The 11,096-nt window shown below is 30.5% G+C and overlaps 2 protein-coding genes across 2 annotated transcripts; both read right to left on the reverse strand.

Moving 5' to 3' along the window:
- Positions 1 to 2,860: 2,860 nt before the first annotated feature.
- Positions 2,861 to 5,488, reverse strand: LOC107473719 (uncharacterized). Its single transcript, XM_052257153.1, has 8 exons — positions 5,434 to 5,488; positions 5,003 to 5,362; positions 4,765 to 4,930; positions 4,523 to 4,679; positions 4,166 to 4,249; positions 3,917 to 4,024; positions 3,434 to 3,703; positions 2,861 to 3,162 (listed from the first exon to the last, which is right to left on the reverse strand). Exons 2-8 carry the CDS (start codon positions 5,298 to 5,300, stop codon positions 3,064 to 3,066), a joined length of 1,182 nt encoding a protein of 393 aa, XP_052113113.1. The 5' UTR covers positions 5,301 to 5,362; positions 5,434 to 5,488; the 3' UTR covers positions 2,861 to 3,063.
- A 2,907-nt stretch (positions 5,489 to 8,395) lies between these two features.
- LOC107474685 (spermidine coumaroyl-CoA acyltransferase-like) lies at positions 8,396 to 9,872 on the reverse strand. Its single transcript, XM_016094326.3, has one exon. The coding sequence runs from the start codon at positions 9,817 to 9,819 to the stop codon at positions 8,404 to 8,406; it is 1,416 nt and encodes a 471-aa protein (XP_015949812.1). The 5' UTR covers positions 9,820 to 9,872; the 3' UTR covers positions 8,396 to 8,403.
- Between the last annotated feature and the right edge of the window lie 1,224 nt (positions 9,873 to 11,096).

Raw genomic sequence — 11,096 nt, forward strand, 5'->3', positions numbered from 1 at the left:
AACACATTATGGGTATTCTTCAATTTCACCCTTGAAATTTAGATTGATACCATTCCGACTTCATAAATTTCAATTCAGGTTAGCATCCTAAATTTATCTTTGTTAACGACAAACTGAGTTGACACATTAGGTTGCCACACTGTACGAATAAAAATGACATAATTTTATTGAAGCGATGGAAATTTCTTAGAATTATATCATAGAAGAGAGGAAGAATAACGAACGAGGGTTTTGTGTGAGAATGTTAATCTAGTTATCTAAATATGATAGGATATTGCTTTCTTGTCTAATTTATAAAGCCACAAAATGACATTTTTTTTTCCATTTTTGTCATGTGGAAACTTAATGCGCCAACAGAGCAAGCTGTTAACGAAAACAATATAAAGATTAACAGAGTTACGAATCAAATTTTAAAGATCTTTATTTGAGTAAATTTCAGGGATCATTTAAGATTGACGCAAATTTTAAGGGACATCTTAACACAAATGTTGAGTAAATTTTACTTTACATAAATTGGTGTTTACTTGTTCATCTTTTTGGGCCTTTTGTTCATCACGTTGTTTACTTTCCTTTTTTCTTTCAAAGAAGTGATATACACGGATGACATTGATAGAAATAGCAAAAATTAAAGGTGAATTTTATCCAACCCCCTCTAAAATAACATGTAAGTTATTTTTTATGATGCGTTATATTTTAATTGGTCATTATCTTAACTATAATTGGGTTATTTTGTAATTTATTGTTTGAAATGGGTAATGATATAATTTTTTAAAATATTAAAACTTCACTCCCATTGATTGAAGTATATCTTCACTCCTCCGTTCTTTTTTCTTCATGTAACTTCGGTCCTTCCAAGTTGCGGTGGTGACAAGAAGCAGCGTCGTCGTTGCGATCTACTACCCTCTCACGTAATCTCTCTCTTCAATGCATCATTCCTTAACGACATTGTTGAATTTTCATTGCCTGTTATTCCCGTCACCGCTATCTCCTGTCGTCTCACTCTATCACTCTTTCTGCTGTGAATCACTTCTTACCAACATAATTAATGGTTAGTTTAGTTATTAAATTTTTTTCATTAAAAAACATATTTTTATTTAATTACATGATAAAATATATATTCATAGGTAAAATATAATATAATATAATATAATAAATCTATTTAAAATATGTATTCAATATAAAAGAATATTTGCAAGGATATTCGATATAATTCTCTAATTTTCAAGAGTACTTTATTTATTTTAGGCATGTATTTTATATGGATTTTGATAGATAGATAATGATTTTTGTAAATAATGTAAATAATAAATTTTAGAATTGACCCAACAAAGTAAAAAAATACTCCACCCCTCAAATTACCTCATAAATAATATTAGGATAATCATCTGCACATTGTTAAGTAAATCGAATCAAAAGAAATAACCATCTAATTAAAAATAATGAATATAATCATCTGCATACCTATTGAAATGAACATCCGACATATCCATTGTTTATATTGTCTAGTATTCTCATTGTCTACCTATATTTTTCCATGTTAAATTTATCTCTTAAATATCTATACAATTTATTTTTGTATTTAGAAATTTTATTAAATATTTTTATTTAAAATATTATTTTCACATTATTTTTTAAGCTATTATATTAGTCTTTTCTTTAAGATAATACAAAAAATAATTTCTCATAAAAATAATTTATTTAATCATTAATTAAATAATAAAGTACTAATAAATTAAAATTAAAAGAATAAAAATAGTATAAAAAATATTTGTAAGAAAGTCGAATTTTATCATTTTAAACTTGTGTTATTAATTTTAATAATTTATTTATTTTTTTAAATAATTTATGTATGATAAAAGATATGTTTACTTGTTTAGATCTGAGTACAAATTTTATTATTATATTTGTATATTCCTGGTTTTAATTTTATTTTTAAGTACTCTGATTAGATTTATTTTATTATATTATATTTTACATATAAATATATGTTCCATCATGTAATTAAATAAAGATATATTTTTTAATCACAAAATTTAATACCATCCTACACAGAAAGAGAGATTGAGTGAGAGAACCAGACGTCAGCGCTGACTATGTTGGGAAGGACCAAAAAAAATTCAACGACCTCGTTAAAGATGATGAAGAAAGAGAAATTGCGTGATAGAGCCGTAGACTTGCGTGATAGAGCAGTAGATGACGACGGTCACTTCTTGTCACAAACGTCGACGACATGCATGGAAAGATTCGAAGCTACGTGATGAAGAAAGAATGGAGGAGTTGGAAAGGTGCTTCAATGGGAATGGAGTTTTTGATATTTTAAGAAATTATACTATTACTCATCTCAAATAGTAATTACAAAATAATCCAACTATGGTTAAGATAATGACCAATTAGAGTGTAACACATCATAAATGATAACTTACATATTATTTTAGAGAGGGTAGGGTAGAATTCACCAAAATTAAAACATTTTACCTAGAACTTTGCCGCATTTTGATGCTTATAAACACGAATTTAACTCTACAATTGACTACTTTTTAAACGCATAATCTAAAATTATTTAAACTCATAAATTTGATTGAATGTCGGTGTAAAACTTTTTAGGTATCAAAACTAACTAAATATTTATGTTTCTTATTAAATTTGAATTTAGGTTTCATCTCTAATCAGTAATATGCAAAGAAACCACACATTGTTTATAATATATAATTTATTAAGATTTAAACTTAATTGTCATTTATAAGTATCCCCATTTTTATAGAACTTGAGTTAAGGATTTGTTTGGCCCTCATTCTTTTATAGGCTTAGCTGACAACACATTATGCTAATAGAAAAATGAATTGCAGTGAAGAAGAGAATGATAATGTGCAATAAAACATAATTTAGATACCAAGTGCATACATTAACCCAACCCATCACTTCTCAAAACTGAACACTGAAGAAGGAAAATTATGCATAATAATGATTCTATCACCAAGAAACAGATCATCATGCAAGTATTAGTAGCTATGACCAAAATCAAAGGTTTAAGTAGGGATGGAGATGGAAGTTTGAAACAAGGCATCATCCTAGAAAGTCATCACAGTTTAAAAACTTATCCCATAACAGTTTTATGGTATCTTCAAGCATCTTTGAAATCAATGCTGTATCAACCTTTTGCACCTGTTGGAAACAGAGATGTATAGAATTGTAAATCAAATGAAGGATTCACATGTATCTTTCACTCAGGCACAAAGTAAATATTAGTAATGTCACTAATCATTCAGTGATTGTTCATGAGGCTCCTTTGTGAATTCTACAGTTGAAATAAGAGCCAAGTACAACAACATGTTAAAAAATATTAAACTATACTCTAAACTTTATAACCTAACAAATTCTGCAAATACAAATCACTAGTCTTTTCTCCCCATTTTGCCACAAATATTAATAATACCTGTAATGCAGAGACAATTCCTTTCAGTTTCAGGGAAACTTCAGATGCAGATTCACCAGTTGATGTCAGAAAATCGAATCGATCAGCATGTCTCGCCTTCAGCCTCAAGGAAGGACCTACATAAGCTTTAGTTATAGTGTGCCAGACCCCAATAACAGAAAACCTGTCTCCAGAAGATGCTTTCCCTAGGGGCCATCTCAAACCACCTTTCACATTTTCATCTAGAACTGCAGAATCAATCAACTTTTGAATGCATTGAATTTCATCATCCTGCGATAGGAGCACATACAGTAAGTTCAATTGCATTGTCTATGTTCCTTTTTTCTATTTGAGAAATGGATAAAAACTATGCTTTAGCAATTCAATTTGACATGTAATAAAAATAAAGGAAACAGAAGGATCGTGAAAACTATATAACCGAATTCTCTACCCGAAAACATTGGCACGATGTAATCTTTACAAGTGAATAAAAACGACACTTACTTTTGGAGCTGCTATAATCCTTTTGGTGCATAGCATTAGTCTGAGATCAAGGTTCTTAGCAGGACAGGATACATCTGTGACCATGTGGCGAACATAATTTAGTTCAACCTACAATTACAAGTGATATTTAATTTCCAACATGAGGATGAAAAAGGGATCAAATATACTGAAAGATGGAAATGAAAAAAAGCAAGTGTAACATGTTTTGCTAACATTTTCTAATCAACTAATCAAATCATGACTTTTTACCTTGTAGAGCTTAAGCTTGTTCTGCTCCTTTATTATGCTACACTTGCAAGAAATAGTTGATTCTGGTCGGTTGGCATCGGACAGCTAGATAATATAAGCAAGAAATTGGCAAGTGAATAGGAAATATGATCACAGCTTGAGCAGAAACTCAGAAAGAGAAAGACTAGGGGACCAGCACTTTTATTAAAATCTTGTCAGCACTTAACCAGCAAAAGAAAAGTGAGTAATCCTATACTGTTAGATGTAATCTCGCACCATTAAAAACACTAATGATGGCTAATTTGACTAATTGATAACTACAAATCACAAAACTTGCTGGCCGCATAGCACTCCTCTATATAGGGCATATATATATACCTTCACAAGATACAACTCTTTTTCTGTATGATCAGGTTCAAGTCCAAGTTCAAGTGGCAACGAAGTAGTCATTTTCTCCATATAGGAGGCAGGAACACTTGTGTAAAACGATCTACGAAGCTGTCGCATTGTGGGTCTTTCTTCTTGTGCAAAAGTACTGACAAATATTGTAACATTTACCACTCATATCAAGATATAAATAAAACTACTGTTAGCTTATGTGAACTTCATCTATTGCTTACCCGTGGAAGAGAATCTTGCCAAATCTTGCAACCAGTAAAGGCTTAATTTGTTCAGATTGGGGGTTTTGGGACTTCAATTCAGTCCTCACGTTTTCGAAAGAAGAAAGCAAGTAGTCAATGGCTTTAGCTGCCACAATTTCCCAGGGGTTTCTTGTTGCATGTGTCCCTGTGATGTACATGAGTATTTATTAGTCTAAAACACAATTCTCAGATGATAATGAAGAGCGTGTAGTGTAACCTTGAGATTGATCATGGGTGCTCTCAACTAAAATATGTGGCTTTTGTTTCAAGTTGCAGTCAGAAGATTCCAAAGAAACGGGACGAAGTTGTAAAGAAGGGTGAAGCTGATTATGATCACGATCATGATCATGTGAAGAAACCACGAACCAATTGGAAACAGCATCCTTTGAATAGATGCTTGACAAGTTCAATCTAGGGCTCTGGCTGAATTGTCTCCGGCGAGGAGGCAACTCGGGTGAAGGTGAGGGTCTTTGGTTGTCCTTGGAGTGCCTCATGTGCGGAGGAACATAGGCCATTATTAATCTCTCAAGCAAACTAACAAGAGAATTTGCTAAGGACTGAGGATTATAATCTTCACCTTCATAGAGAAAGCAAGCAAGTGTCAGCACTCAGAAAAATAGATTAGAACCGTCGCATGAGTGCCTTTACCTTCTTTACTCGTCCCAAGTCCCAGTCTTACACCTTACAAATACTTTACCTTCTCATTTTCCGTGCAAAATAACCGCCTCATTTATTTATTTATTTATTTTTTTTTGAGGAGTGCCATTTTAACAATGAAATACATCATTGGTAGTTACCAACTGCGAATGCTTAGCATACCACGAATTCAATTTACCAAAACACCCTTAATCCGATAGGAGAAAGCACATGAATGTTATATTTTTTACAGTGATATTTAAATTTATGGGAGGACATAGCATAAAGTCTACATAAGAGACTATTTGTTAAAATGGTTAGCCGAACAAATTGAAAGTGTTAAAACTACATAGTTTAAAATTTTAATTAATTAAACCATACTAATTAAGTCCATACTAATTAATTCTCTAATTGTTTTCTATTTATTTTATATTTAAGTCCATACTAATTAATTCTCTAATTGTTTTCATTAAAAATGTTAAACCCCAACATTATTCTACGTTAAGGAAAATAGTACAATACTAAACCTTAAACATTTTTTTGTTTTATAGATTGGACAACTCCTAATTTTAAGTATCCCAATAAATTAGATAATTCTCAATTTTAGATACACAATACATTCATACATTTCTTACATATTTATCAAATTTTCTCTTTATTTGCACTCTCTAAAATTTGAACCCTAATTATTTGAAGTGGAAAAGGAAAGATATGCGTTAAGACTCATTGGTAAACCTTTTTTTTTTTTTGGTCGATATTGGTAAACCTTAAACACTTTAGACGACGAGTTTCCACATACTTTGTAGGCCTGTGAATATGGGCCCAGGGCCTTAGTTGATTGAGTTGAAGAAGGAGATGGGGCCTTTTTTTGGCCATGAAGGAGATGCAGCCTTGAACGATGAGCTTGACATTTGCTATTATTGGTTCTGTGGTTTATTTGAGTGATGGTGGACGGGTGTTCTGTGGTTTTTTGTCAAAGATAGTTAGAATCCCATTTATAAAGAAAGAAAATGTTGTAATTCATCACCACAGAAGAAGGGACTTCTCAATCAAACCCAAAAACACGATGAGTTGGGCTGAAGCTTTGATTTGTGTATTATGGAAGTTTGCTGAAGCAACATGAGTGGGGCTGAGAAATAAAATATTGGGCTTGCACTAATACACTTATTAAACCACATTTAAACTTTTAATTCAATAAATATTTGTCATCATATATACCCAAAATCACTTCTAATTCAACAAAAACTTATATTATACATGTAAAAGATATTATACATATAAAAGATAAGTTTTGATTGATAAAATTATACAAACACTAAAAAATTATCAAACTATCTTTTTAACCTAACTTAACCTGAAACTTCGACCCAAAATATTTGTAGAAAAAAATTATAGAAATTGAGCAAGTAATGAATCTCTAGAGTGTTATCTCAAAATTTGGTTGTTCAAACTCTCAAAAAAGAGTATTCGAATAGAATGCGTGACATGGATTTTAAACCGATTCCGAGTTAATTCTTTAGTCCAAATTCACAACAACTAAGAGATGGAGCTCAAACAAAGAAAACTCAAAAAGTGCTACTTGAACTACAGGCATAGGTGGTGGCCAAAAAATTGAAAAGAAAGATTGTGAAGGATGAAATGGCAGCAAAAAAGATAAGAGACAGACAATAGAGAGTGTTCTACGATATCTAATTCAACGATAAAGTGGAGAGCCGAACATCGTTACAATAATTAGACATATACTTTATCGATATTTAAAAATATAAATATATTAAGTTATTTTGTATTTATATTTTTTTAAATTTTTGTTATCAATTAAGATTCTTAGAGAAAAAAATAATAAAATTTTTAATATTAAAAAATAAACTCCAAAAAATAACGAAAAAATACCTAAAATATTTAACAAAAACATTGGTGGTTTGTGCTTCAAAATATAATATTTTTGTGGCAATTTTGAATCGAATCTAGCAACAGTTATAAACAATGAAAAATATATTTAAAAGTTGCATATTTTCAAATAGCCTCATGATCATCTCAAAAGTGACATATTCATGGATTTGTATATTGCGTCGGTTTGAAAATCACTGCATAATAAATTGACGCAATATACTAATATAGTGACAGTTATTCCAGCTGTTGTTATTTATCGCTGATAATTTAGTTTGCGACAAATTAAAATTATTACAATTTTTTAAAAATAAACCGCTGCTATTTTTCGTATAACACGTGTTGTAGCGATTCTAAACCATCTGTAGAGAGAAGCAGAAACAAGCCAGAGCCAAATATATACATGGATCAATTAACCACAGAAAGTTATAAAGAAAAAAAAAAGAAAGATGAAATAATTAATTAAAATACACCAAATAAAATAAATGATTCGTCAACCTGGAAAAAGGTCGTGGAAACAACAAATAAATATTAAAATAAGTCTTGAAATCTTATTTTATTAGGCATCAAATCATCATTAATAAACTAGAAGACTTACACGGTAAGCTTGAAACAACGGGAGTTAAAAATATGAAAAAGATTCATGGATTAGATCATTTAGCACTAACCGAAAATTAATAAAACCCATGAAAATCATATCCCTATTTTTATTCAATAACAAAATTCAACTATATATAAACCCTAACAAAAAACACATGTGTAACTTATTTAATCATGATTTACCTACATTTTAACTAATGGTAAAAATTTACGTATATTTATTTTGGTGGAAATTCAGGTGCAATCGACTTCACGTGAAGTGGATAGTTAAGAGCTGTTAGATGAAAATTTAGTCAAATCAATTAAGTCATCTATTCGCTCTCAGTTATCAACTTCACGTGAAGTCAACTGTACCTGAGTTTCTACGATTTATTTTTATATAAAAATAATAATTATAAATTATTAAATGATAATTTAATCAAACATATTAAATCATTTAATAATTTTTAATTATTATCTTCAGATAATAAAAATATCAGTACGTGAATAAGCGCCTTAACTAATAGTAATTGTAAGTGCTTTCATCTCCTCTCTAAACTTGGGCATGACATCAATGGGGAGTGAGACATAGATCTTAACACCTCCACTCATTGAAGTATCCATGTCACAAGGAGGAAAGAAGATGCAAATACTCACTCCCCCAAACATGTTACATGGGGCAGGTATCACATTCACAGGCTCCTTCCACCCAAAATCCATGTTTCTCAAGAATCCCAAATGCTTCCACTCAGCCAAAGCCATGCATGAACCATTCCCATCAAAATCAAACTCCTCAACTCTTGTCTCCAATGTATCAATTGACTTCTTAATGAATTCTTTTGTGAAAGCAACCTTCTTCAACTCTCTAATAACCTTCACCACCTGTGAGAGTGGTCTTTCGTTGACTTCTTTGACCGGCAGCACAACATCTGCATCCACAATAGTATTACCATAATACCCTTCAGGCAAAGGAGGATCTATGTGCCTTCTTATACCTACCGCAAATTTCAGCATAGTTTTACCATCATAGTTCAATTTCAATGCCCTAGTTCTTGCCCTCCAAACATAAGCAGCAAGGGACTCAAAATTTGTAAAGCTTAATTCTTCATTTGCAACTGGAACATTGTTATCAACAATTTCCTTTGCCAAATTCAATTTGAGTCTCTTTATGCTCTCACCATCCACCTTAAAACATTCATGAACTAGGGTTTTGGAAGGTAGATATGGCGAACCGGCGGCCGAAGCTCCATCCATGGGACTTAGCAATGGAGTTTTGGTTATTGACCCATTTAGCCTCTCCCTTTCCCACACAGGCTTCACCGAAGGCTCGCTTTTTCCGGTCGCGAATTCGGCTATGGCTTGAAAGATCTTGATGGAACCAGCCCCATCAGCAATGGTGTGTGGTTCCCCTAACCCTAATGTGAACCCTCCACATTGAAATTTAGTCACCTTCACCATCATAGGGTATATTAGTTGGTTACCATTTTCATCTTGATGCAAAGGTGGATCATACACAAAATTTTTGGCAATTCCAATGTCACTCAAATCAAGATAATTGAGTGAAGAAAGGTCACAATTTGCAATTGCTTCTACAAATGGAACACCATCTTCATTGCAATTGATTGTTACCTTCCCATTGTTGCTATGATGCTTCACTAGCTTGCCAGCAAGAGGGTAGTAATAAACCAAAGCCTTTGATAGTGCTTCTTTTATCACAATGGCAGGGTCATTTTTGGAATAATAATTTTTCTTTGTGGGGTTGTTGTTTTGTGATTGGTATACACGAATGACTTGACTTAGGGGAAGGAATTCAGGCCTATTATCAATTGTGGATAGAGAAAGTGTAGTGGAAGGAGTAGGTTTCGATGGTTTCACATATTCAACATCTTTGTTTTCAATTTTGAAGGATGAAATATTAATTTGATGTGCCATTGGAAAAGTAGTGTTCTTATTAGTGAGATTTTGAAATGTGAATATGGCTAATATTATTGTTTATGTGGTGATCATGCTACTTCAATTCATGTCTATTTATATGCATATAATTCACCTAATTACTTACATGTTTGGACATAGTGAGTGATTGTTAGGTGAAGATGATAATGTTTGGGAGGAAATTCTATATATATAGCATAATGACAATGTTTATTGCTTCATATAATCAACCTATATGATAGGACCATGTATATGTTAATGGAAAGAAGTAATTAGGTAGCTAGAGATGTCACATCAACAGCATAATCTATGTTGTGGGCAAAATATATTCATCTTTGTCATAGAAGCAAAAATGATTAATTGTTAATTTTATTAATGAAAATGATTTAATTTTACGAATAACTATGTTATTTCCACGTAAAAAAACACACACACACACGCATACAACATGCCAGCGACATTATTTATATAGTTTAAAATTATTATTATTGAGTGCTAAATATAATTTAGATTAAAAAAATACAAAAAATTAATTGAATAAACAATTTAGTCGAATAATACTAGAATTGATATTATTAGGGGCTGGAAGAAAAATCCAACCAAATCTATATTAGATATTCGTAGAAAAAATAATATTACATAACTAATAAAATTTATTATTTTTAGTCAATATTTTTAGTAGTATAAAATTAAGATGTCAATCCAAAATATTAATAAAAAAAATTGATTTCCTAATATTTTTTTCTGTAGAAATTATCAGCAATATATATAGATTAAAATAGAAACTCACTATAAGAATGGGGATTCAATAAATCTCTATCAAATTTAAATCACAGTATTATCCTTAATTTTATATATAAAAAATCTAAAGTTAAAATCTAATTATTCCATATATACTACATGAAAACTTTCATCTATTTAAAATAACTTGATTGACAAATTAAAAATAGATTTTTATGTTGTTTTTTACTTTCATAGTTTTTATTTAAATTAATAAATTGTAAATTTTATTTTTTTTTAAATTGAAATATAATATTTGTTAGATTCTATAGAGATTTATACTACAATAAAAATTATTTTTAATAACAAAATTTTAGTGATAATAATATATTAATCATTATGTATCTTAATTAAGTTATACTTTTGTACCAATTATATATTTGTCATTATTACTATATGTTATAATAACGATGATATATTTTTTGTGTCTATTAAAAAAAAGTTATTTTTACCTCAATTATGTAATTGCCATCAAAATTTTTCAATAACAAATATAA

The sequence above is a fragment of the Arachis duranensis genome, chromosome 1 (assembly GCF_000817695.3).
Source record: "Arachis duranensis cultivar V14167 chromosome 1, aradu.V14167.gnm2.J7QH, whole genome shotgun sequence".
NCBI lineage: Eukaryota > Viridiplantae > Streptophyta > Magnoliopsida > Fabales > Fabaceae > Arachis > Arachis duranensis.

What these genes read in the sequence shown, in the direction of transcription:
- LOC107474685 (XM_016094326.3), bottom strand. Translation starts at nt 9,819, where the DNA reads ATGGCACATCAAATTAATATTTCATCCTTCAAAATTGAAAACAAAGAT.
- LOC107473719 (XM_052257153.1), bottom strand. Translation starts at nt 5,300, where the DNA reads ATGGCCTATGTTCCTCCGCACATGAGGCACTCCAAGGACAACCAAAGA. An exon ending in AAGAGTTGTATCTTGTGAAG is followed by an intron (nt 4,250 to 4,522) that starts GTATATATATAT and finishes TATATTATCTAG; the next exon opens with CTGTCCGATGCCAACCGACC. An exon ending in GAATTGTCTCTGCATTACAG is followed by an intron (nt 3,163 to 3,433) that starts GTATTATTAATA and finishes TGTTTCCAACAG; the next exon opens with GTGCAAAAGGTTGATACAGC.